The sequence below is a fragment of the Daphnia pulex genome, chromosome 4 (assembly GCF_021134715.1).
Source record: "Daphnia pulex isolate KAP4 chromosome 4, ASM2113471v1".
NCBI lineage: Eukaryota > Metazoa > Arthropoda > Branchiopoda > Diplostraca > Daphniidae > Daphnia > Daphnia pulex.
The window spans coordinates 3669161-3694501 of NC_060020.1; the positions used below are offsets into that span (position 1 = coordinate 3669161).

At 41.7% G+C, this 25341-nt stretch overlaps 5 protein-coding genes across 13 annotated transcripts; 4 read left to right on the forward strand and 1 right to left on the reverse strand.

Moving 5' to 3' along the window:
* The first annotated feature begins 265 nt into the window (after positions 1-265).
* On the forward strand, positions 266-3896 carry LOC124192250 (threonine--tRNA ligase 1, cytoplasmic-like). 3 transcript variants are annotated; one of them, XM_046585460.1, is made up of 9 exons: positions 266-554; positions 621-767; positions 1159-1287; positions 1353-1757; positions 1845-2160; positions 2235-2539; positions 2604-2867; positions 2936-3376; positions 3439-3896. In XM_046585460.1, exons 2-9 carry the CDS (start codon positions 717-719, stop codon positions 3700-3702), a joined length of 2175 nt encoding a protein of 724 aa, XP_046441416.1. In that variant the 5' UTR covers positions 266-554; positions 621-716; the 3' UTR covers positions 3703-3896. The 3 variants fall into 3 exon arrangements, with proteins under 3 accessions (XP_046441416.1, XP_046441415.1, XP_046441414.1); XM_046585459.1 differs by lacking the exon at positions 266-554 and having other exon boundaries at positions 574-767; XM_046585458.1 differs by lacking the exon at positions 266-554 and having other exon boundaries at positions 582-992.
* Positions 3897-4209: 313 nt separating this feature from the next.
* Positions 4210-7709, forward strand: LOC124192254 (uncharacterized protein T19C3.4-like). Of its 4 annotated transcripts, XM_046585468.1 has the most exons (9): positions 4219-4447; positions 5398-5470; positions 5563-5642; positions 5711-5831; positions 5924-6290; positions 6359-6488; positions 6589-6784; positions 6843-6936; positions 7168-7709. In XM_046585468.1, the coding sequence occupies exons 1-9, from the start codon at positions 4416-4418 to the stop codon at positions 7254-7256; spliced, it is 1182 nt and encodes a 393-aa protein (XP_046441424.1). In that variant the 5' UTR covers positions 4219-4415; the 3' UTR covers positions 7257-7709. The 4 variants fall into 4 exon arrangements, with proteins under 4 accessions (XP_046441425.1, XP_046441424.1, XP_046441422.1 ...); XM_046585469.1 differs by lacking the exon at positions 6843-6936 and having other exon boundaries at positions 4210-4447; XM_046585466.1 differs by having other exon boundaries at positions 4224-5470.
* Positions 7354-13582, reverse strand: LOC124192253 (transferrin-like). Of its 4 annotated transcripts, XM_046585464.1 has the most exons (21): positions 13448-13582; positions 13312-13349; positions 12607-13233; positions 12495-12547; positions 12270-12418; positions 11484-11586; positions 10814-10953; positions 10645-10738; positions 10526-10565; positions 10296-10440; positions 10057-10214; positions 9831-9976; positions 9552-9727; positions 9242-9482; positions 9016-9173; positions 8755-8943; positions 8554-8685; positions 8350-8480; positions 8094-8246; positions 7768-8005; positions 7354-7674 (listed from the first exon to the last, which is right to left on the reverse strand). In XM_046585464.1, the coding sequence occupies exons 5-20, from the start codon at positions 12274-12276 to the stop codon at positions 7829-7831; spliced, it is 2190 nt and encodes a 729-aa protein (XP_046441420.1). In that variant the 5' UTR covers positions 12277-12418; positions 12495-12547; positions 12607-13233; positions 13312-13349; positions 13448-13582; the 3' UTR covers positions 7354-7674; positions 7768-7828. The 4 variants fall into 4 exon arrangements, with proteins under 4 accessions (XP_046441420.1, XP_046441418.1, XP_046441417.1 ...); XM_046585462.1 differs by lacking the exons at positions 12495-12547; positions 12607-13233; positions 13312-13349; positions 13448-13582 and adding an exon at positions 11710-11785 and having other exon boundaries at positions 12270-12287; XM_046585461.1 differs by lacking the exons at positions 12270-12418; positions 12495-12547; positions 12607-13233; positions 13312-13349; positions 13448-13582 and adding an exon at positions 11710-12175.
* Positions 13583-13623: 41 nt separating this feature from the next.
* LOC124192249 (ionotropic receptor 25a-like) lies at positions 13624-18015 on the forward strand. Its single transcript, XM_046585457.1, has 19 exons — positions 13624-13762; positions 13824-13976; positions 14034-14193; positions 14263-14405; positions 14467-14687; positions 14748-14926; positions 14988-15102; positions 15177-15404; positions 15473-15664; positions 15733-15932; positions 16003-16147; positions 16212-16306; positions 16424-16579; positions 16651-16765; positions 16836-16923; positions 16989-17249; positions 17325-17482; positions 17668-17780; positions 17932-18015. Exons 1-19 carry the CDS (start codon positions 13690-13692, stop codon positions 17963-17965), a joined length of 2829 nt encoding a protein of 942 aa, XP_046441413.1. The 5' UTR covers positions 13624-13689; the 3' UTR covers positions 17966-18015.
* A 486-nt stretch (positions 18016-18501) lies between these two features.
* On the forward strand, positions 18502-19143 carry LOC124192258 (58 kDa phosphoprotein-like). The gene is made up of 2 exons (XM_046585475.1): positions 18502-18659; positions 18739-19143. The coding sequence occupies exons 1-2, from the start codon at positions 18639-18641 to the stop codon at positions 19042-19044; spliced, it is 327 nt and encodes a 108-aa protein (XP_046441431.1). The 5' UTR covers positions 18502-18638; the 3' UTR covers positions 19045-19143.
* The last annotated feature ends 6198 nt before the right edge of the window (positions 19144-25341 follow it).

Below are 25341 nucleotides of genomic sequence, written 5' to 3' on the forward strand. Positions count from 1 at the left end.
ATTTTTAGAATTATTGTTCTTTAAACACACACACTGATGTTGATTGAGCCACACTCTCCTCACATTTTGCACTATTGGCAACAATTCAATGGGAAAAACATGATTACACACACTGGAGAATTGCTTTACACACAGTTTCGTTTTCGACGCTTCGCTCTCGACGGGCGGGAATGAGAAACTGAGAGCTGGGGGCTAGGCGAACGACAGCAGCGCCTCGGAGCGGAGATGTTAGATAACACACACGAGCCGGGGGAGGGTTGGGGAGGTGGAAAAGGGGGATGGACCATGTTTTTTTTTGTTTTTTTTTTTGTTGCTCAATATCCACACGTAGCGCGGGAACCAATAAAACTACTCGCCATCTACCAGTCCGTTGGGCAAACTCAATTTTTTAATTTTAATTAATTTAAGCTATTTGATGATAGAAAAAATCGTGATTAGAGCTTTACCTGAGATCCTAAACAGTCCTTTGTTAGGTTTTCTCAACTACAGGTTTAATAACCAATTTCTTAATTACTACACCATCTGACGGTCGTAGTTTGCATTCGTGACAAGAGGTAAGACATTTCTTCTTCACTTGAGATCTCCAACTGCACGCAATTGATTTCACACAATTTCATCAGTCACTATTCTCGGCAGTACAAAAAAAAACCTCAGAACTTCAATTTACCGCAGCACAGTGGTACAGTAGTTTCAGTGTGGTTCATAACGTGACTCTCATGGCTGACAACGTGGCGGAATCAATCGCAAATATGGAAATTCAACCCAAGGCATGAAAACATTCGATAATTGGAAATTACATTTTGTTTCATAAGAGAAGTATCTTGTTTATTTTGACCATGATTTCGCGAGGTGTATGGTCGCTTTCCCCCCATTTGAATCAGTTTCGTGCAAATATTAGCCTATTAGCGCCAATATTGCATCAGACATTTGGTGGGAGATGTTTTCCCGATGACTTCCGGTTCAGCAAGCCCAGGAGAACACTTAAAACCTCGGTGGGTTTGTTTAACCGGCAAAATGGAATATAGTAGTACAAAAGTTTCTCTGTAGCTTCCATTACTGGAATCCATTAGCATGTTAGCTTAGTTTTCTATTGATGATTTAAGCTTACAATTTGTTTTTACTACATAAAGAGTATGACGAATATTATTTAATGTATAGGAAACTGGTGAGGTGAAAGGCAAACCTGAAGGAAAACCAAAGGGTGAAGGAAAACCGAAAGAGGCCAAAGCTAAGGCAGAAGTCAAGACTTCGTTGAAGGAGCTGAACCCATGGCCCTCATACATCCAGGTTAGCCACAGATAACCAACACACTCATTTTTCATCTTGTGATACCAACTTATCAATTTCTGCAGGACCGTATTGCGCTTTGGGATAAACTAAAGGCTGAAGCTGATGCTGCTATTGCCGCCAAGGTTCCCAGCCCAATCCAAATTACTTTACCTGATGGAAAGATTGTAGAAGGAAACTCTTGGCGTACATCACCTTTCGATATTGCTAGTGGCATTAGTGCTGGTCTTGCAGAAAACACTGTCATTGCCAAAGTTAATGGCAAGCTCTGGGATCTTGACAGGCCATTGGAAGACAGTTGTACTTTGCAGCTCCTGAAATTTGATGATGAAGATGCACAGAAGGTGTTTTGGCACTCAACTGCTCACATTTTGGGAGAATCCATGGAGAGATGTTATGGAGGTTGCCTCTGCTATGGTCCTCCCATTGAAAACGGATTTTACTATGACATGTTCATCCAAGACCAACAGGTAATAATATTTCTCTTTGATTATTAAGTCAAGCTTTGTATTCAAATGTATTATATTTTGATAATCATGTATACATTTTTATTTCAGGTCTCTAATTTTGATTTTCCAGTGTTGGAAAATGTCATGAAAGCCGCGATAAAAGAGAAACAACCCTTTGAACGTCTTGAAATGAAAAAGGAAGATCTCTTGGAGATGTTCAAGTACAACGAGTTCAAAGTTCGAATTCTCAACGAAAAAGTAGATACACCAACCACCACTGCCTATCGTTGTGGTCCTTTGATCGATTTGTGTCTTGGACCTCATGTTAGGCATACAGGTAAAATTAAGGCCTTCCAAATTACCAAAAACAGTTCGACGTATTGGGAAGGAAAGGCAGATGCTGAATCACTTCAGCGAGTTTACGGTATGCACAATTTTCTAAATTTCATTTGAAGTCATACACCTTTACAATGAAAGCGAAAATTTAATTTGCCATAGGTATTTCATTCCCGGATAACAAGCAATTAAAAGAATGGCAGAGGATCCAAGAAGAAGCAGCTAAAAGAGATCACAGAAAACTGGGCAGGGAATATGAGCTTTTCTTTTTCCACGAACTCAGTCCCGGAGCCTGCTTCTTTACCCCCCATGGCGCGCACATTTACAATACGCTTGTTGAATTCCTCCGAAACGAGTACAAACAGCGTGGATTTCAAGAAGTCATCACTCCGAATGTGTACAACTCCAAGTTGTGGCTCACATCTGGCCATTGGCAGCACTACTCGGAGAATATGTTTTCTTTCGAGGTAAATATGTTATTTACTGACTTCAATTAAGAATTCCCCCGATTTGAAATTGTTCTTTTGTTAGGTTGAAAAAGAAACATATGCCATGAAGCCGATGAATTGCCCTGGTCATTGCCTGTTATTTGACCACCGGGTTCGTTCTTGGCGAGAATTGCCGTTGCGTCTTGCGGATTTCGGAGTACTTCACCGCAATGAGTTGTCAGGAGCTCTCTCCGGTCTAACTCGAGTACGTCGGTTCCAACAAGACGACGCTCATATCTTTTGTACTATGGGACAAATCAAGAGTGAAATCAATGGCGCCTTGGCTTTCCTGAGAGACGTATACAAGGTACCCGTTTTTGTTTATACATTCAAATCGTGATCAAGTATTTTATACATTTATATTGTTCCTCTTAGATCTTTGGATTTACTTTCCAACTGCGCCTCTCTACACGACCTGAAAAGTTTCTTGGAGAAATCGAGACCTGGAATCACGCTGAAAAGGAATTGACTGAAAGTTTGAACGAATTTGGAGAAACTTGGCAATTGAACCCTGGCGATGGTGCATTTTACGGTCCTAAAATCGACATTACTATCATGGATGCGTTGCGCCGGCCGCATCAATGCGCCACTATTCAACTGGACTTTCAGCTGCCGATTCGTTTCAATTTAAGTTTCATTAATGAAGCTGGAGAGAAGGAGAAGCCTGTCATTATTCATCGTGCAATCCTCGGCTCTGTCGAGCGTATGATTGCTATCTTAACTGAAAGCTATGCCGGAAAATGGCCTTTCTGGTTAAGTCCCCGGCAATGCGTCGTAGTTCCTGTCGGACCTGTTTTTGATGGCTACGCTCAACAGGTTTTGTGAAAAATCAAACATGTCGCGGATGTTAATTACTAAATTCAAAAATTTCTGATTAGGTGAGAGAGCAAATAGCAGCTGCTGGATTCCGTATTACGGCTGACATTGATGCCGGTGATACCATGAATAAAAAAATCAGAAACGGTCAACTTAGCCAGCACAACTTTATCCTTGTCGTTGGAGAGAAGGAACAGACTAATGGAACGGTCAATATCCGTACTCGTGACAACAAAGTTCACGGAGAGCATTCTATCGCCAAGGTTATCGAGCGTTTCACCCAATTATCGAAAGATAAAACCTTGAATAGCGAAGATTCGTTTTGAATCATAACGAGTGAGTAAGAAAGATCCCAAAACTCCAGTGCCGTGGGTGTGTGTTTTTCCTTTTTGTTTTGTTTGTTTTATTATTGAATTCTGCAATCGTGCAAGTGGTCTTATTTTCAATTAATTGGAAATTCAGGTTGAAACTTTTGTTTTGGAAATCAACAGAATATAGGAAATACAATATCACCCATGAATTCTTGTCATTTCAATTAACTGTCAGTACTTACTATGTGACATATCGTGTTATGTGATATGGGTTTACTCTTCGGAAGTATAAGTCGATTTCATATCAATCAATACTAATTTATCTAGATTATCGTAAGATTGATATCGGGTCCGATGAGCTTATAATTCAAAAGTCACATTAGCCAATAACATGTTGGTAGTGCATTTTTATTTTGTTTTAAAACACATCGGCGAAAGAAAGAACAAAGAATGATTAGTTTTTTAGACAGATATTTCAAAAAAAAATATAGAAAAGGGAAATCTGGCAACGCGCTTTGGGCCTCTTGTTTTTTTTACTAGCTGTGGTAGCTGCTTCCATTCAGAAACACCTTAGCCTTTGAATCGTTCGGATCTTTTACAGTTTGCAAGTTGCAATTCCTAGCAGATTTTAACGTGCTTTTTGAATGCACATGTAAACTCGTCTTCGTTTCATGTAAACGCTTTTGCACACAAGTTCATCAAAGAGACCATCGCTTCAATCTTGGACAATGGTTTCGGGATTGGTATCCAGACTCGTCATGTGAGTGATTTACATTTATTACTTGTAATTGCGTCTTTGTTTAGGCATGCAGACGAATTCGTACTAGTTTTCATGGTTATCTTATAATTTTCTAATATGGAAGTTACGTCATTCTGTGGGCGTTGGGGAGTGCTGGTCATGCTGGTTTTTCTTTTTCAAAATGTTATCACGTTGTTTATTTCACACGTTTCCTTTGGTGAATAATTTTCCCGGGAAGTTCTGAACGGCCCAGGGCTGTTTGACCGTAAATGGAAACGTTCTATCAACGCGACTAGAGGTCTCAAGTACAACCTTGGTTTACAAGTTCTCCATCCTTGACACAAACTGTTTTGACTGTTAGTCTTTCACTTGCACTTATACCACACAGAATCTTTGAAAAAATCTGCCAAATAACCCTGACACGATCTGTTTGAATAAAAACCCTTTGGCGAGTGAGACCAGATCACCAGACAACGAGCGAGCGTGAACATTTTTATTTCTTCCCTTTTTAAAATGTAATGGTTGAATTAAATAGAAAAGAAAAAAAGGAGAGACCCCTGGTGTGTTGTCAAATACGTGACTGTGCTGTGTAGTGCTCGTTGCCAACGAAAATAGCACGGCAGCCCTTGGTTAGTTACCGTCTTTGTTTGTGAACCAAAGGCTCTAGTGTGTTGGGGGTGTTGTTGGCCATCAGTCGCGCTGTCGTGCAAGTGGACGGCAGTGCAGATGGATTTTTAGTTTTTATTGTTTTTCGACTTGTTTTGACTAAACAAAATGGTGCGAGTTGCATGGCAATCCGAGACCGACGTTTCGTCTTCGTTAATTCCCATCAATCCCAGCAGCGATCTTAGTCCAACAGAAAGTGTTGAGTTGTTATTCAATACTTGGGAGTTGACTGCTGTGACACTCCCGGGCTATTTGGTCTGCTTGGTTTTTCCATCTAGTGCCTATTTAATCGTCTCTTTCTACAGACTCTTTTTGGGCACACTTTATCCGGCGTACTCCAGCTACAAAGCCATCCGGAACAAAGATGTCGATGAATACGTAATTACCCTTTCCCTTTTTTTTTTAATTTACTTATTATTCAAATTTTTATTGGCACAGTGTTCAGAAAAAACAAATTATTTTCTTGACAGGTCAAATGGATGATGTACTGGGTGGTTTTTGCATTATTCACGACTGCCGAAACGATCACGGACGTTTTCTTGGGTTTCTGGTGAGTTTTTGCTGTTGTTTCTCTTTCCAAATCAAGTCATCAATTAATTCTATCCGCGTATTGAATAGGTTTCCTTTTTACTACGAAATAAAGATCATCGTGGTTTTATGGCTCCTATCTCCGGCAACTGAAGGTTCCAGTATCCTGTACCGCAAGTTCGTCCACCCCGTCCTAGTCAAGAGGGAAAAGGTTTATTTTCAAACGTGCCCTTCGCATGGAAGGGAGTCTAAGGAAGAATTCTTTTCACTCAGCCTTTTTTGTTTGTCTGGTTACAAAAATAGGAAATCGACGAATACCTTCTCCGAGCCAAAGAGGAAAGCTACAAAACGGTTTTAGAGCTGGGAACCAAAGGCGTTCAGTATGCCTCTCGAGTCATAATGCAGACGGCCATCAATGGAGGCGGAGGATTGATGAATACGCTCCGCAGAAGCTACAGCGTCGGCGATGTTTCCAACGACATCAATATAGTCAATCGGCGTCGAGTTGGAGGAGGAGCTGTTTTACAAGAACTAGATGAAACTGATCGAGCTAGAACTAAAAATCATCTCCAGTCGCAAGCCGACCCTGTACCCAGTCTAGATGACTCGGATACCGAGGAATTCGACGACTTGTGCGACGAAATGATGGAAATCGCAGAAGAGCAACAAGGTACAAAATAATACACGTTGTTTCCAGTAATTGATAAATGTCATCGTCTTTTGTTTCGGGGTTTTTAGACATTGCTATGAGGCCGCCGGTTCAGAGAGCACCCCGTTCCCGTGTAACACGAGAGGTCTACTTCACTGAAATCGATAGCGGTAGTAGTGTACCTCGTCGCGGTGGTGATGAAGCCGAGCGTTATATTGGGTAAGAATCGTCATGCCACACAATAGTCATCGCAGATGGATCGTCTTACTTGCCCACATCCTTCTTATTATCTCATTTTTTCGCTCCGTTTGTATTACAGAGAGATACGCTCGGTGGAGGATGTCAGCTCGGGTTATTCGAGTACAGAATTCTTGCCCACTGATACGGTTTCTGGCACCATAGAAGCCGTCATCCGTCGAGCTGGATCTGTCCGTAGCAGCTCTCGATCGAGACCTGTCACCATGGTAGATACCCACACCAAAACAACCCGAAGCGGTCGCGGGAGTGGATCTGATGTAAGTAATCGCTGTTCGATGGGATCGCGGTTAATCAAGATGATTGATTTTTTTGAAGATGGGGGCAGTCGCCGTCAAAAGCGACAGGCCGAGGGTTGTCACTAAAAGAAGAGCTCCTCCTCCACCTGTGCTCTTCGTTCAATCTGGGGAAGGTAGCTCATCTGCATGGCGAGTCTATCCTCTATGCTTGTCAAAAGAAAGAAAAGAGCATGGTTTACAACTAACATTTCTCTACTGCTAATCTGGTTATGGACTCTACCTCACCTAACTTGATCGAACGGGTTTTTCTGCTTGTTGGCCTTTTTCCTTTTAAAGCCATAAAACGTAGCCGTTGTGGTTTGTGGTTTCCTCTTACTAAAGCATTTCCTGTTGTCTTTTTGCAGGTTCCTTCATACGCTACTCTTCCTCGCTCAGTGAAGAAAACAACAGTCAAACCAAAGTGAACGCACTCAACATGATCCCGCGCTTCTAACTGAATCAAGTACACAGCGACAAGCACTAGTGTCACTTTAACAGAATAGCTCTCTCTTTATCTCTCTCTCTTTCTTTCGCATCTTATTTTAAGTAGATTTCTTTTGAATTTGTAACTCGAATTTATTTAAACTCCTGCACACAATTTAGTTGAGTTGAAGATGGATCTCTCGCTAAAACACTAACTCATCGGGTATTATTTTTTTCAAATATTTTCAAAGTCTTCCTCGGTATATTTTTTAAGGCGAAATATTTTTTCTTGTTTTGTTTTTGATGAAGAAATGCTCTTAAAACTCTGTGATGGGAAAAAAATCTTACTAGGTAAAGAAAGGGAATGTTGTGCCGACACTTTCTGCCATAAGCTTACGTGTTTTCTCCTTTCTAGCGTCGCACAAGTCGCCGCCTCTTTTGTGTCGAAACTTCAATGTTTTAAAATACAGTCTTATTATTATTACATTTCGCATGATGATTATTATTATAATTATTAAAATATGCTACAACAACAAACTTACAAAGAAAATAGGGAAATCCTAAGGCGGAACAAGCAATGTGGAAACTTTCGATGAATAATAATCAACGATAATAGATGGCCAACAGTGAAGTGAAGACTCCCATCACAATGCCGGTGGCGGCTGCGTGATGGAGTTTCCCAGAGCCACAGGTGGTTTGTTCCATCATTCGCACGAAATCGTGGCCCAGTCCTTGTATGTAATCGACCGGTCCTAGATCGCCAAGCCTCTCGGCGAAATCCTATACGGGTATAATATTTGAAAAGTGATGAAGGTTTTTTCTACATCTGCTGTGAAATCATCAATAAAGAATGCCAAAAAGGAATTACCGTGAAAAGAAGGTTGGGAACTCCCTCGTAAGGCCCGAATAGACGAAAGATGACCTGACCTCCAAAAGACGGGCTAAAGAGGTCAGACAATCTTAACAAGACAGCCCGGATGTCCTGCGTTCGCTCGGCAGACTTCCAACCATCCGTCATTACCTTGACAATCACAAAAAAGGAAACAAATATTTTTTTATATTTATCTAACGAAAAAGAAAGCGGAATTCCGCCCCTCCGAGCACACGAGCACGGAAAAACTCACTTTGGGCGCGGGCACTTTGCCCAAATTGCAGGTTTGGTATTCCTGCACGGGTCGAACACCCCCGTCGAGACACAACAACCGGAAGTTGTTGGAACTCAATCCCACCGCCCAGTTTTCCAAATTGTTTCCATCTGTGTGGTGTTTCGATTGAATACGCGTTAACGAATAATTGTCAACAAAATCTCCATAACAAATAATTCCCACCGGTGTTTTCAAAAGGCGTTGTGTGTCTGACAAAGGCCACATCTCCTCCGCCTTCCACCAAACAATGGAATGCTCCTCGAAATCCAGCAAAAAGCTCCTCGGTTGGCTCGGAGGAACAACGACCAGCTCCACCTTAACAAAAAAAAAGAAAATTTGGTTATAAAATAACCTGAAAGGGCTAGAGATGAAAGTAATAAATACCTAAAGCTTGATTGCCGACGCACATGCTACACAGCGACAGAGGATTGTCTCTAAAGATGTCGTTGACAAAGTCTTTGGCGCCGGGGACACACGATTGGCTGAAAAATTGGCTGACTGCCCGTCCGAATCGGCATCGCTGTGGATAAATTAGTTGCCGTTGTGACAGCGCAAAAACAGGAATGTTCCATCCTTTTGAAAAGTAAGAAAAAGAGTTTAATCATTACGTCGTAATTTTTCAAAAACTGTTTTGTAAACATTTACCCGCAGTCCGACCAAATCCTGTGTGGCATGACCGCTTTTCACGCAAGTCTTCCAGTCGATTGATCCCGGAATTGGACTTGACCACCGCCACTGCAAATGAGGCCGATTCTTGTGTGTTGGGGTAAATTTCAGTCACGATGGGCTTCAAGTTATATGATCTTATAACATAGAAATAAATCACGAACTTTAATTATTAGTTTATCAAATGAATAAAAAAAAGCACTACCTGCCAGCTCGGAATGCATCATTGCTGTCAAATGTCCTCATATCAGCCTCTCCTCGCCTTATGCGATCCATGCAATCCATCGTCGTCGATCCACGAATGCATGATATTTCCGGTAGGACACGCCTGGAAAGGGCGGCCATTCTCAAATCTTGACATTTCCGTTGCTCTTTTTCCGAAACGACACAGAAACGAAGAATTCGTCCACGGCAACCGCGTCCTTCGATCGACAGTGTAAAGTTGCCTGTAAAAAGAGATTTTGTTTGTTTTTTAAAACTGTCGCCGCTATAACAAATTTTTATAAAAAACTTACTTCTGGCAAGGTATTCGGCAGACGTGAATACAGACAGTTCATCCATAGGTACGGCTACGGCGTCCGGTTCGAAACCCAGGACCCGTGTGAGCCAATCGGCCGATCGCACATTACCGGCGGTCCGGGCGAGTTCAACAGCCCGAACTATACGTGCTTGCATGTCTCTTAACACGGCTCTAGAATCAAAACAAGTAGGTTATTTTAATAAGATACCGTTTTGTCATTGATTCAGGCTATAAAGGTTCCCTTAACATCCGTTAGATATAAAATTTAACCTACACTGCAGTAACTTTCCGGGTCAGATAAGCATTCCAGGGTTTAGCTGACCAGACACAGGGAAACGGCGATGTCAATGGCCGGCGGCCACCCTCTGGACACAGGAAACTAAAGTTGACAATTTCACTGCTCGGGGTGACTGTATCCATCTGAAATGACATCATCATCACAGTATGAATTTAACTAATTTTCCGTTTGCCTTTTGTTTTTACACAACGAAAAGACTCACGCCAAACACCCGCCTAACGGTGGTATAACTGGTCCAGGCTACTTGGCCCAATCCTTGCGTGACGCATCGTAACGTTCCCTCGAATCCGGAATATTCATCTCCATCGGAGCAGCGGTAAGGATCATTACACGCCGAGCATAAGTTGGGATACTTCCGTTCTGCCAATTAAAATGTCTTACTTTCAGAAAGAAATAGAAAATACTCATTCATCAAGTCGAATGAAAGAATCAGTCACTCACTGAATAATTGGTCTGTGGCTTCATCAGGCGACCATTTTCCGGGCACGCAAGCGCGTGAAAAAAAATCCGACACGGCAGCCAATTCGTGTTCGTTAACTGGATTTAACCCTGTACAATCTGGCTTGATCAATTTTTCCGTCATCAGCTAGAAAGAAAATTAATTAATTAATTAAAAAACGGGGAATTTTAGATATAACGGCACACGAGGCAGTCTTGAGTGATGCACTCACCCGAGGTATTGGCATGTGCCAACCTGCCGTTCTTCCATATCTGCGTCCAATTAAATTATAACAGAAAAAAGAAATTAATTTCCAAGTGGGATCGAGCAATGAAGCTGTCATCTCATTACCCAGTGTGACAGGAAACCTTTCCACGCAAATCAGCAGGATAATTGATGTTGGCGTCATTGCGTACCACGGCGACGCTCAAAAATCGAAAGACATCTACGCTCCAAAACGAATAGTTCTACATCACTTTTACAACATTAATGACCGACGTAGTCCGTGCTCCATGAATACCTAACTGAGTGATGGCGTTACGCATTTCAAGGAAAATGGCCAAAGAGTCGTCCATGAACTTGGCTGCAATGTACATATCTTCTGGCTCGAATGGAGCGAAATCCGCCAGTCCATTTTGGATCAGTTTCAAACATTCCAATCTAATAAAAATAAAATCGGTCAATACAAAAGAAGCAATAGAAATGGTATACAAGAAAACAGTTGCAATATAAACATCGAGGTCAGCAAGATATGGGATTAATCATATGATCTCAGCAAAGTGCACGGGCGGAATCAAATTTTTCCTGAATTGGGCAAGCTTCCTTTCCCGTGTTTGTTTTTCTTTTTTTTACCTTAGAACTAACAGGGAAGTATACTACACCTACCGAATTTTCTTACACCCGTTTCCTCCTTATCATTATCTGAGATTTAACGACTTTGTCGTAATCCGATAAAGCTAGATTTCTTAGCGGAAAGATCGATCACATATACTATTCAAAGCCCAAACTAAAAATGGAAGATGTGGGACACCGTTGGCATGGTGACCAACTCAAATCCAACTAGTACTCTTCGTACATCGTCGTTGTTTAGTTATTCAAGGGCAGCGAAACCATGTCACTGTTGTCATTGCGGAATTTGCTATGGGAAAGCGGGGCAAACAAAAGTAGCCGAACAAAAACGCGATCGATACCTGTCTCGAGCGCGGACGCATTCGTATTCCAGCGTAAGGGCGTTCGTGTCAGCTACCATATTCAAGCAGGAGGCCAGAGCTTCGTCCACCACACAAATGCGATCTGTTTGTTCCCGAACATTACCAAGCAACACAAAAGAGAATTAATTCATTTCAATCGACGGCGACACTACAGGATTTGGCAAATATCACGAATGAAAACAAAACAGGGTTTTCTTCCACTTACAAGACTGGACACATTGCAAGCAAATAAGCAGCGAGAACGAGAGAAACAGTCGTCGGATCAGCATGGCGTGTGTCGACTTGCGCGCAAAACGACGGAAATAAATGAGCAGTTAGCACACTCAGTTTGGTCAGCTATATAAGCGTTCCAGCCGGAAAAAAATAGCCAAACTTCATTTGCATAAACAAAGCCGTCTCATTTAGACCGGAAACGGGAGAAACAAGGGAACTAGGTGGAAAAATCCCTTCCATTAACCACTAATACAAAATTAATAAGGGAACAGGTAGCGCCAGAGTTGAATTCCCGTTATATATAAGCGGATTGATTCCAACTTAGTGTAATACATTTGCAGAAATAGAATCGAACTTGTAAATTTATGGAACTTTAGCTGCAAATATCGCGACTGTGGTCGTTTAAATAATTCTACTACGAAATTAAGTCTACTACGCAACAGACGATTAAAGCTTGAATCAAGTGTGAAGGGAAAAACCCATTCAGGGTCGCAGTGACTAGCGATGAAGAAAACAAGGAAAAATAAGAGAAAACTTTTTTTTTAAACATACCGGTCATGGACGAAGCGGTAAATCACTGGTTTCCTCGTGCTGGTAAATTTTTCTATCATGAGTCTCAATGGTTTCAAGAAATGTGAACATTTCCAAGCAAAAACATTGTTTCAGACATGAATTTCACTTTTTGCCTTCCCGGTAACCATCTGGATTAAACCAGATGCGGATGGAAAAGTTTGTGGTTATGTGAATCTATGTCAATCTACATAGAATGTTAGTTACAAAGAGGGCTTTGTGGTCCTTCGTTCCACGGCAAGAAGAAGCGAGGGCCAGTTCTGTGGAAATAAAAATCGAAATGAATAAATAAAAATTCGTCATCAGTTCTGAACTTTACCTTAAGTGTGTTGACAGCTGTTGTGGATTGTCAACATGAGCAGGCCTTCATTTTAGACATCATTATTTGGCCTGGCAAGTGGGTTCATCAGTGCTATCTAGAAGATTCTCCAGATACCTGAATATGTGCGCCTTTGTTAATCGATCGTTGAACAATCGCTGGGTGGACTTCAATTCCTTTTCGATTTCCCCCATGCCCACTAAAATATTGAAAGCACCTCCGATGAGGAGAGGGACTGCTGGAAGGACAAAATCCAGTTTCCTCATGTGAGAATAGGGTCAGGTGTAGTCAATCGAATGTCCTTGTGATTCGATTCAAACAGACTCGATGGTTGCCGAGGGCGACGTGATTACTTATGAAGAAGAGTGAGCCAGAAACAGAATCCTCTATTCAGGTCTGATGTTTTCGGACTCTCGGCATTCAATTTCGTGTTGTCCATCATGTCGTGCTATTTCTCTCTTGTTTCACTATCCCGAATCTTTCGCGATCTGTGTAAGCGTTGCCTAGCAACGAAAAGCGTCTATAAACGTTTCTTTGAATAATTGGGCACGAAGACTCAAACTCCCATAACGACAGCGCATTTTACACGTGGAGATCTGGAAGCTTCAGTCGCTCCATTTCATTACACTGCCAAAAATAAGAAAGAATAAAAATAAACTGAAATAGAACTGATGATTACATAATTTTCAAATAAGTACAACTTACGCCAAATTTGTAAGAGAAAAACCCAGCCGCAACTGCAACTTCAGATAGACCGGAAGGATTGAAAAATTTCAATAGAAAATATGTAAATTCAGTCACTCCGAGATTCCATAAATTACTTGTGCAAAGTTTGTTGTACCTTTACGCGATAGTGACGTCGATGATGTCTTGGAAACCAGCCTTAAATAATAATCGCAGAAGAGAGGGAGGGGAGGCCAGGGCGGAACAGTGCATCGATGATGACTTAGCAGGAGAACGGTGGGTTTATTCGTCGCGATCGAACAAGTACGTGGCAGTAATTCGGAGGATCGTGGACATCCCACACCGCTTTTCGGAAGTGCCAAGGCCAAACAGAAGAGTCGCGACGACTAAGAAGAAGAGATGCGTTCGCTTCAGCTGCTCCTAGTGCTGGGATTGGCTTTCGCCGTCCAATCCGCCGATCCTATCCGTGTTCGTAAGTAATTTCCTTTAATGGAATTTCTACCGCCAATTACATTCTTTCCTCTGCCTTGAAGTTTTGGTTTATGAAACAAATAATGTGGATGCCGACCGTGCCTTTACCGCTGTACAAAGTTACCTGGAACGAACCAAAGTTCAGGGACTTAGCCTCGGAAATGTGACGCGCGTTACTCTCGATTCAACCCAAAAGTACCTGACAGTTGACGATGGTAAGATCAGACATTTCTTTCACGTTACTTACAGTTGAGTTTAAATGCGTGCCATAGTTTGCAGCGTTTATGATAAGTCGATTGACGCGGGTACTCCTCCCCACATCGTATTGGATCTCACCTGGTCCGGGTTGTCTTCAGAGGTGATGAAGGCCCTGACGAGAAACCTCGGACTACCCACAATCAGCGGTTCCTATGGTGGCGTTGGAGATCTAAAGTAAAAACAATTTATAATTGAAACAAATTGAAACTTTTGAAATAATTTGAAATGACGAAAAATATACAGACACTGGAGTAATATTGACGGTAATCAAACCAAGTACCTGGTTCAGGTAATGCCACCGAGCGATATTATCCCGCAATTGGTAGCTCTCATCACTTCGATGCAGAACATGACCAACGCCGCCATCCTCTACGATGATAGTTTCGGTACAATAGAGAAAGAACCAAGTTAAAATTACCAAATCGAGTATTTTCAATGTTTTCATAGATATGCTCAACAAATACAAGTCGTTACTGAAAAACCGTCCCATTCGTCACATGTTCTCCAAGATCGAGACCAACATTAACAGTCAAATAAGACGATTGGAGGACATGGACATTGTCAATTTTTTCGTTCTAGGCAAAATAGATCGAATCAACCAGGTTCTAATGTCAGCAGCTCAAGAAAACTACTTTGGCAAGAAATATTCTTGGACTGCCATTTCTAAGGTATTGATCTATTTTTTGTTGAAATAAAACAATTAATAAATTGGGTGCCTTGATTCAAAGGATGGATCTGCAGAACCATTTGTCAGAACTGACAATGGTTCAATTTTGTTTGCTGTGCCAACAGTTAACCCTGATGTTGCTAACGGCATACTGTTCAAAACATCTGGGCTTAATACTGGGTACAGTGTTGACACTGGATTCTACTTTGACTTGATTCTACGAGCCATTACTACTGTCAAGTAAGTTGATAGTTCTGACAATTTGGAGCAGTCGTATCACTGATCTTACTTTTATTTACAGAAACATGTTGGATGGAAACACATGGCCAGTCGACATGAGTTACTCAAAATGCAGCATGACAAACATAACTGCTGTGACGAGAAACAATTTTGATTTGAGGAAGGCCTTTGCTGATGTAATGACACATAATAAACAAAGTAAAACCATGCTAGAAACTATAAACTAACGAAAAGAAATTGTGTTTACCAGACGAATGTAGGATCAACATTCGCCAACATGATTTTGAATGGCAATGGCAAATCTTACCCACAAGTGGAAATGACCATCAATCAGATGAATTTCAAAAACAGTCGCTTGGAATCGAAAAACGCTCTCGGTATCTGGAAAGCTGGAATGCCCGGTGAAATATCTTTTTCGCCAGGGCAATCATTACGTCCTTTTCAAGTCATCAGCGTTTTCAAAATCGCCGTGGTGGTGGTAAGTAAAACACGTGGTATCAAGTACATTATTCCAACGCTAGATGGCCACGACTTTTCAATTTAAAGCAAGCGCCGTTCATCATGAAACGGAAAGCCAACGGAACGGTGACATTCTACGGTTATTGCGTCGATCTCATCAAAGACATTCAGGCCATTATGGGATTTGAATATGAGCTGTACGAAGTACCTGACGGCAAATACGGCAACATGGATAGCAAAATGAACTGGAACGGCATGATTAAAGAGCTAATGGAGAAGGTATTTGACTCGTCCCAATCTCGGTTATTGGCCAAAAATCAAATGCAACTCTTTTTATATCCACACAGAGGGCCGATATAGGATTAGGAGCTCTAGCCGTGATGGCCGAACGTGAGAACGTGATTGATTTCACGGTGCCTTACTACGATTTGGTGGGCATCAGCATTTTGATGGCCAAGCCGCAAGTCTCCACGTCCTTGTTCAAATTTCTCACTGTGCTCGAGAACGACGTCTGGGGATGCATTTTAGCCGCTTATTTCTTTACCAGGTTGAAATCTTCTTCATCGTTTAAATTCATTTCTTTTTTCATTACATATTGCAACTGCTCGTTTTATTAGCATTTTGCTGTGGATTTTCGATCGCTGGTCGCCTTATTCCTATCAAAACAACAAGGAAAAATACGCCGACGATCCTGAAGAAGAGAAACGTGAATTCTCCTTGAAAGAATCTCTCTGGTTCTGCATGACATCCCTGACACCTCAGGTGAGTTGAATCAACAATTCAATCAAATCTAATTTAATTATTTTATGGATGAAATTAAAATTAGGGCGGTGGAGAATCTCCCAAGCATTTGTCGGGACGTTTGATTGCTGCCACTTGGTGGCTCTTTGGTTTCATCATCATCGCTTCGTACACGGCCAAGTAATTGTTTAACCAATCGCAACCAAAAATAAGAAATCGTTTTTTTAAACAATTTCATATTTCCCTTTTTAATCTTTTCCAAGCCAATTTAACTTTTGAATTTTTAAAAAAATCAAGCTTGGCTGCCTTCTTGACCGTTTCCCGTCTCGACTCGCCCGTCAACTCGCTGGACGACTTGTCCACCCAGTACAAGGTCCAGTACGCCCCGCAAAACGGCACCGACGTCGCCACCTATTTTGAACGCATGGCCTACATCGAAAAGCGATTCTACGAGTAGGACTATACACATAATTATTCATTCAAATTTTTACAATTTCTTCTGACTCGTTGTTTCATTTCGTAAGGATTTGGAAGGACATGAGCTTGAACGATTCGATGAACGAAGTGGAGCGTTCAAAATTGGCCGTTTGGGATTACCCGGTCAGTGACAAGTACACCAAGATTTGGCAATCTATGCAGGTAATATTAAACAGCTCACAAATAAAAAAAAGATTCAATTCAAATTTTTAAAAAAATTATTGGCGTGTAGGACGCCGGTTTGCCGCACACTTTTGACGAGGCCCTAACTCGCGTAAGGGCGTCCAATGCTGAAAATAATGACGGATTCGCTTTCCTCGGTGAATTGAGTAGAATTCAAATTAAAACACCTATTTCAATCTATTAATTCATTTGATTGAAATAGGTGACGCAACAGACATCCGTTACCAAGTGCTAGTCAATTGTGACCTGCAGATGGTGGGCGAGGAATTCTCCCGCAAGCCGTACGCCGTGGCCGTTCAGGAAGGTTCGCCGCTGAGGGACTTGCTCAACGACGCCATTCTGCGCTTGCTCAACCAGCGACGCCTGGAGACGCTCAAAGAGCGATGGTGGACCGATAACCCGGAGAAGCAAGAATGCGGCGACACCAACGACCAATCGGACGGCATTTCCATTCAAAACATCGGTACCGTTGATTTATTTCCTATTTTTTCACCACCTTCGATCAAATATGTTCAACGTCTTTTTTGGATATTGATAGGTGGTGTTTTTATCGTCATTTTCGTCGGCATCTTTTTGGCCTGCGTGACTTTGGCAATCGAATATTGCTACTTCAAAGTGCGACGTAATCCCGAAGGCGACGAAGTCGTTTCCACTCCCGAAAGCCGCAGCAATGCCGCCGGCAATCGCAATAAATTGGTAGGCACATGAGAAAACGAGAGCCTCTTCTGCTGGCTGTGCTCACACGTGTAACATCAAATATTTATACATCATCGAGATATTATTATTATTATTATGACTATTGTGCGATAAATCATATCGGATGGGGACACACTATATATCTATTGTCCCTTTTGTTTTATTGATTTAAAACGATAAAAAAGGACGATGCCTACGTCAAGAATTCCCAGAAGCCTTACGTCCTGGACGACAACTCGAAAGATCCGTATGCGGGAGACTACGGCTATTACGGAGCCAAGAAAGAATTGGAACTCGAGTACGTGGCCTCTTTTCTAATCTTTTCTTTTTCTTATTTTCTTTGCAACTACTTTCGCTTTCACGGGAATCACAAAGTGAAATAGATGTGACCAAAATTTTTTCCTTTTATATTTTACTAAATAAAATATTTTATTTTTTTTTAAATCCAGGGGTGACGGACCTCGCCCACGCAAAGCCTGGTAAAAGCTAATAACCTTGATGGCGCCCTGGATGTATACACACAACGACCGGATGAAAAATCAAAACGGACAATCTAAAAAAAAAAAAAATTATTTAATCAATCGAGAATAAGGAATTTGTAGACTTGTAGACGAGATCCATCCCATTATCTAATCACAATGAAATCTTCAATCGTTAGTTTTTAATCATTTCGCACATTGATATACTCTATGTTATAACCGTTTGTAGACTTTAATAATAATGATAATATACAATTATAATTATCAATCTTTGATATGCACACGTAAGTTATGAGCTGGGATCGAGAGCTGTTATTAGTTCATTTTTGTCAAAATGTAACGATGACGTATAATACGCACATATAGGCTAAAAAATATTGTTGGATTGACGAATATGAAAATAAACACTTTGATCTCCGACCTTCGACACTGAGCAATTTTCAGCTATATTTGGCATTGAAGCGAATTAACAAATTTCTCTTTAAACTGCTGCCATCCATTTTCTTTGCATTTTGAAATGCGTCAACATGTTTTGTTTCATGAAAACGCAAGGTTGAAACTCTTAAATTTCCCACTATAAAACGGCCGAGTTGCAACGGAGAAATCATCCAGTCTTCTCTGCTTCATCCGACAGCAATCATCCAAGACTCTTCTCTCCTCTTTTTCTCAAAAGAAAAATGGCATCCAAAATGTTGATGGTAAGTTTGAAAAAACAATTTCAAAAATTTGTCTTTTGTTAAAATTGATTGTGTAATTATTCCATTTTATTGTTATTAGTTGTTGGCTGTGTTGGTCGCTCTGCTGGTGGTCACCGAAGCTCGTCCAGGAGGCAAGAAAGGTATTCCAGGTGGACTTCCAGGTGGATTTCCAGGTGGACTTCCAACACGTACGATAAATATGCCGATCATGCCAGCCGGAACCTTCGGACCCATGCCTCCATCTCCAGGCGCTGGATTTCCGTTAGACGATGAACCAGACTCACTGGAATCTTTGGCCAGCGATCCTTTTGGCTCCGTGGGCAAACTTCTCGGCGGTGGCGGTGGCGGTGGCGGCGGAATGAAGAAACTGCTCATCATCGGATAGAAAAACCAACAAACTCAACTGAAAAAATTGGCGCTGCTGGTCCGCATCGATTTCTAATTTTTCATCTCATGTCTTTTTTATAACAAATACACATTTAAATCAAACAAATCATCAATTCTTCATTATTATTCGAGAATTCAATAAGATATAGCGGCTCCTTAATTAACATTAGACCACCACCACCACCAGAGGCCTGAAATGGAAATGATCCATCATCCAGTCTGAGATATCCATCTACAACATCGAGTATCAAATGTATCACCTAAATATATAGTGGCTACTTTCGTCTATATCGAGCCTCTCTCTCTCTCTCTTTGGCTCATAAATAAATAACGAGAAGCGTCGGGGGTGGTGGGTTGCGGATGGATGGATGGATAGAAAAATGCGTAAGAGCAGAGAGGATGAAAGGTTTTTTTATTTTCTTTCTTTTTGGTGCGGTTGAGTCGTCGTCGTCGGTCGGCGTCGAATTCACCGAGAGTAGCATACGTACGTATATATCTACTAGCCTACACACATAGTCGGCGTTGACGTGGAGGGGGGGCCGCCCTGGCCGCCCAGTCGCCGGAAACGTGAGAAGTCCCTTTGAGAGGATTAGCGGATAGCGTTGCAGATTCCCTTTCTCTGCTGGGCTATATACTACAGCTAGTTACGTATTCTCTCTCTCTACGCCCAGATATAGAACATTCACTTTGATCCACTCAACTTGGATTTGGATACAAAAGGAGAAAAAAAAAGGGGCCTGGCCAGGACTGGGCGAAATATTTTTTCCCTGTGATGACCTCCTGCCATTCACAATTTTACACAAGACGACCTGAATAATCCAGCGGGCCGGATAGAGTCTCTTGGGCTTGTAATGTTATATTCCGCCAACAGTTTCGCTCTTGTCTATTTTAAAAAAGGAAAGAAAAAAGATTTTATTTATTTTTTCTATTTTTTAAGGAACGTTTTGATTGGCCTGGGTCGTGATTTCACGTTCAATTTTCTACAGACGGGTTCTTCTTTTATTTTTTTTTTTGGGGGGGGGGGAAATTTAATTTTCTTTCTATCCGAATCTTATCATTAATTCAATGCGGCAACCGAGAGAGGGCCCACGAGACCCAATTAAATTCTTGATTGCGTCGCCCATGTCTGGAGACGACGCCCGATCCTTGGTCTTATATTCCTGGGCCTGGGCTGCTGCTGAAAATGCCGTCGGCTCTCTTGGAATATGCTAATGTCTCTTCGATATGTACACTAACCATTTTTGTTTTGTTCAAGCGATCAGTAGTTCTTATTCTTATTTCGTCTGATGCAGCAGCGTGTGTGTGTAACTTTAGATATATTACATCTATACAGATGGCCAGGGATCATCGTGTCATGTCACATAAAATTGCATCACAATCGGATCAAATGGGCGAGGCCCTCATCATCTCGCCCCTCTTTTATTCACCCCCTCCGCATTAATAGCTGTGCAGCCCTCGAATAATATTATAGTACATCCTCCCGAAAATCCAGTTGAAATTGATGGGGGAGAAGTCCTACTAGACTACTACCAGTAGTTATATATACATATTGAAATCAGCTCTGGTGGTCCCATGCAGACGAGTCCCGATATTACACATCATATAGAATAACCAACACTCGAAAAAAGAGTTGCGCAAAAGATAAAAATGTGTTTCATCATATACAAAAGAAAATTTTTATTTTAGAAAAGATAAAAATTGATCACGAGGGGGGTAAACGTAGAGGGGTTTGGAGGGTGGACCTAGCTATATTTTTGAAAAATATAAGAGAGAGAGGTGTGTGTGCTATTAAAATGAAAAGTACCCCGCCCCATATGTGTCATCCCGGCGACTGCCTGTGGAACCCATTCATCCATCAGCTCTTCTCCGTCCCGACGTCGACGACGCCATATTTTTCCTTTTTTTTCTTTTTTCTATCCATGTGTGCGGGATATTTATTTGTTTGCCAACTCCCCAACGTACTTCACATGACGTCCCGCTCTCTCACAGGAAAGGCAAAACAAACAAACAACATTTTTCACGCGATAATCATTTGCATTTTTCTCTAATTTTGTTTCTTTTATTTTTCACTTTTCTTATTTTTGTCTAAACAACTCGGCGAATGCAAATGTGCGATCCTCCTGATACCGGGAATCATGCTAATAACAACATCAGCGTCTTAGTTATATACAGCAGCCAGAGAACGTCGTGTATTAGAATAATATTTCACCGGCCCATCAGAGTACACACAGCAGCAGTTCCAACTTTTCTGATCAATATGATAATCAGATTTACCTTGGCAATTCACTCGTGCAGTAGAGCCTTGTTTATTTACTAACTTTTGACTTGAAGGCCTTGTGGAGACACTTTTGTTAGATTATATAATTCTCTGTGCGAATTATATACATCGCAGACTTAACACGTAAATCCGAAAAAAGGTAGTACGTAGTTGCGTAGAAATCAAAGTGAAATGGCCAACCAAATTTCCTTATTCCAGAGTTTAAGCCCAAAAAAAGAGAATAGTACACACCAAAGTTCATCTTTTTTCGGCCAAATGGAAGTGCCTATAGTCGCTTCCCACCCAAGTAAAAAAGCTCCTGACTTTTCTTCTATATAATTCCCGGAGGAGTTTCACGGATCGCCCGGAAGAAAAAGAAGAAAGAGAAGAGTGTTTTTGTTCCCCTTTGCTACTTCATCTCTTTTCTTTTTTGTGTGTGGGGCTGCTGCTGCTATATAGCCTGTATATGTACAGAGAGAAAAAAAAGGGTGGTGGGGATATATAGATGTGGAAGAAAATAATAATAAGAAGAAATCTAACAGCGCCACTATATATAAATATAAACTCCGCTGGGATATAGCATAGACATATCTTTTCTCGAACGGGGGAAAAAACTTTCGTCTCTCTTTTCTCTCGTATAGCAGCAGCTATAGACTTGCCTTTTTTCGCCAGCGCGACTGCATTTATATTTATGGGTACTACTACTACTACGACTACTACTGCTCCGTAAGTGTTGCCATCCTCTTTTTCATATAGAGTGTTGCGTAAGACATTATATGCGCATATAATGCGGCGAGATCTTTCCTATGTGCTGCTGCCGTGTACAACCGCGCCCCGTCATCGAATTCAAATTGACGCGCCGAATTGGACAACAAGGTTTCTCGCTTCTTTTGCTTATGCAATAATATACATCCTACTGATGTGTACATCGAATTGAAATTTGCATTTCAACTTGCGTAATAGTTATGTACATAGTATAGGCCTACATTTTTGATTGGGATCACGTGTTATATACAATCGGGCATAACTAAAAAAAGAAGCAAAAGGTCATGCCCGTAATAATAAAAGAAAATGACCCGGAAAATTGAGTTTCCGTTCCAATAGGCCACCGCCCCATCGACCCCATCACACAGCCTCACAGACCGCGCTGATCGTTTTTTTTTCCTTTTCCCCAGCTCTCCTATCACATTCACACAATCAGGAAGATGAGCTTCTACAGAGGACCGAAAAATGAAGAAATTGGGTGCGCGAGTATAGAAACAAAAAGAGAAATGTCTATTTTGTTATTATATAAGAGAGAGAGAGAGAAAAAGGTTTGTGTAGGAGCCATACATATAGCCCAGGAGCTATATAGTTTTCTTTTTTTCTGTGTTACTTGCTGCTGATGGTGTATATGCTTTCTGTGTGTGTGTGTGTGTGGTGCTGTATGGTCTCCGGAGAGCCATGCCGGAGCAACTCGCTCGCGCTCGGGGGTTCTATGCAATTATCGCCTGGGCAAATAAAGTTAGTTTCTTTTCCCTTTTTTTCTCTTTCTTTCCTTTCTCTTATATATAGATAGATAGATAGAGAGATATATTCTTATGTGCCAACCGGAATAATGTATATAAGAGTTAGATAGATATAAAACGTGTCTAGATCTATATACATGGGGGTGGTCTATTATTATACGACGGATAGAAGAGCAGAGAGCAGAGCTGTCCGGATAAGAGAGATGGCCACGTATTGTGTTACGATGATGAGGAATAATCCCGTTTTCTCTCTTCTTCTTCTTTAGAAAACATAATGGATTCTCCTTCTTCTTCTTTTTTGGCGGGTTATTTTAAAAATGTAGTGACGACATTTGAGTGTAGAACTATGACGTCATTGGAGAAATCTAGACACGACAGCATCAGAAACTTTGTTTTCTCTCTGAAAAAAAAAAAAACCCAAATGTAACAAAAGCGCCGAAAATGTCAACTGTGTATATAGTGATGGCATAGGGGCTCTTTTTTCTTCCTTATTCGGCTGATGAAATCGACTCTTTGGGCTGTGGGGGGGGGGGGACCATCGGCTGCTGAGGTCGTGTCAACCAAATGTCAAATGCTCAACCCCAAACCCCCCACCTAACTGCCTGCCGTTCTTTTTTCTTGTTATTGTTGAGAGCAGAAAAGACACATTTAATCTATTCACACAGCCTACACACATATCTAAATGTATACTTAGGCCTATTTTCTAAAAAAAAAAAAAGTTTGAGAGCTGTTTTGATAGATAAATAATCTAATATTTCAGAGTGGGATTAATTCCACTACGGAGACGTTTGACACTCGCCAATATCGATTTTTCTTTCTTGTGTACAAGAGTTAGCTCCGACCCTAGTATAATACTTAAACCCTGTCTTGATATATATCGTTTGGCTGTGAAAACTCTCAAGGAGCCAAACGAAATATCATCAGCTCGATAGACATAATAGGAGTCAAGAGTCTGATGACAAAACAATCTAAACAATGGCTCCTGTATATAAGTGTCAAAGGGAACAATGTAGAGAGAGAGAGAGACTCGCCAGCTTTGTTATTGTTTGGCAGGAGCAGCTAGAGAAATCTATATATTATGCAGATTGCAGTAGCAAGGAGCCGCGAGGAGTGTCTATAGGGGGGGGGGCGGACACTAGACTCTATACGTCGACTTGTCGTCGTCGCTTGTAATAGTCTACGTATCGAAAAGGAGGGGGAGAGAGAGAGATGTATCTGTCCAACTATATAAGGAGGGGGGGGGGAATCAGGAGCCGACGACTGTCACTGTTGCTCCTTATTCCGTATATATAGAGCTATACTGGTTGCTGCTCCTGTATATAAAAAGGGAAAGCGTGTTCCATTGTACACACACAGCACCACCACCATCCAGCTTCTCTCTCCTTTTTTTTTGCCGTCATACAAGGAGCCTTGATGGCTCCTATACACGGAGAAAATGGAACATATGTGTCTATTTTTTTTTGTTGTGTGTTCGGGGGGCAGCTCCTATATCTACACCTGCTACCCCACACACACAAACAACAAACAAACAAAACGAGAAGAGAGAAAAACTCGATTCAATGGTTCATTGCGCACCGAGTGGATGGTGGTGTAACTTTGTCACAGCGCAGGAGATCAGTTGATGCTCTTTTGTGTGCCACCCACTCCCACCATCTGCGATATATTCCTGAACGCCAAAGTTTTTCATATTTTTCCTCCTGAGAAATCAATAGAAACAAATCAAATGTCTAATCATATTTTCGAGAAATTCATCGATTGATGCAAAAGGAAAATAAATTTTTTATTTTGGGTCTCTGTTGCCTGGTGCTGGCTGCTGGAATGCGGCTGTGGGGGGGATGCGACGGAACTTTTCCAACGGGTGGCAACGCCGAGAGAGTGGTAGGAAATCAATGAGGGAAAAAGAGTCGGCGGGAGTGTGCAGCAGCAGTGGATTTCGATGTGTAGAGAGAGCGGGCGCGGTCGTGGTGAAAAGGACGCGCGGGTTTTAACGATCTGCGGTACTACTACGACTGGCTCCTATCTGGGGGAAAAGGAGCTGGTGCGGGAAATGCGGCAGGTGTTGCCATGGCAACCGCCCCTTTTCTCGAATGAGAGCCGCGCTCCGACGGAACCAACGAACGACAACAACAGGAGAAAATACCAAGGCTGCGGGAGTTGCTGCTGAGCCCAGTTGGCCCAGTTCTATAGGGAGATGTATAACCCCCATGCAGGCTCCTAAACGGCTATACATTCCGCCCGCAGACCTATGCCAATATTACGCAATTACATGGCCTGGCCACCGCAGCCTAGACAACCGTTTCCAATTTGTATTTTTGTGTTTTCTTAAACGACAATTCATTTATGAACGCGTGAATATTGATAGCCTGGGAACTGCGTAGAAGATCCATCCATTCGATTTAATCCAACATGTATAATTATTATGCATAGAGGGACTATACTACTCCGCATAAATACAGGTGTACCCAAGGTTTATATAGATTAGAGAGTCATACATCAACTGGATAATGTAGGCCTGAATTGATGCATATAA

Bases quoted from the DNA above. Each gene is read 5' to 3' on its own strand.
- LOC124192250 (XM_046585458.1), top strand. From the start codon at position 837: ATGATTTCGCGAGGTGTATGGTCGCTTTCCCCCCATTTGAATCAGTTT. The intron at 1,288-1,352 runs GTTAGCCACAGA...CAATTTCTGCAG, and splicing joins CATGGCCCTCATACATCCAG to GACCGTATTGCGCTTTGGGA. The intron at 2,868-2,935 runs GTACCCGTTTTT...TGTTCCTCTTAG, and splicing joins TCCTGAGAGACGTATACAAG to ATCTTTGGATTTACTTTCCA.
- LOC124192254 (XM_046585466.1), top strand. From the start codon at position 5,201: ATGGTGCGAGTTGCATGGCAATCCGAGACCGACGTTTCGTCTTCGTTA. The intron at 5,643-5,710 runs GTGAGTTTTTGC...CGTATTGAATAG, and splicing joins GACGTTTTCTTGGGTTTCTG to GTTTCCTTTTTACTACGAAA. The intron at 6,489-6,588 runs GTAAGAATCGTC...TTTGTATTACAG, and splicing joins GAAGCCGAGCGTTATATTGG to AGAGATACGCTCGGTGGAGG.
- LOC124192253 (XM_046585462.1), bottom strand. From the start codon at position 11,773: ATGCTGATCCGACGACTGTTTCTCTCGTTCTCGCTGCTTATTTGCTTG. The intron at 9,977-10,056 runs GTGAGTCTTTTC...ATGTCATTTCAG, and splicing joins CCGTTAGGCGGGTGTTTGGC to ATGGATACAGTCACCCCGAG. The intron at 9,483-9,551 runs GTAAGTTTTTTA...CTCTTTTTACAG, and splicing joins TGCCGAATACCTTGCCAGAA to GCAACTTTACACTGTCGATC.
- LOC124192249 (XM_046585457.1), top strand. From the start codon at position 13,690: ATGCGTTCGCTTCAGCTGCTCCTAGTGCTGGGATTGGCTTTCGCCGTC. The intron at 13,977-14,033 runs GTAAGATCAGAC...TGCGTGCCATAG, and splicing joins GTACCTGACAGTTGACGATG to TTTGCAGCGTTTATGATAAG. The intron at 16,924-16,988 runs GTGAATTGAGTA...TGATTGAAATAG, and splicing joins TGACGGATTCGCTTTCCTCG to GTGACGCAACAGACATCCGT.
- LOC124192258 (XM_046585475.1), top strand. From the start codon at position 18,639: ATGGCATCCAAAATGTTGATG. The intron at 18,660-18,738 runs GTAAGTTTGAAA...TATTGTTATTAG, and splicing joins TGGCATCCAAAATGTTGATG to TTGTTGGCTGTGTTGGTCGC.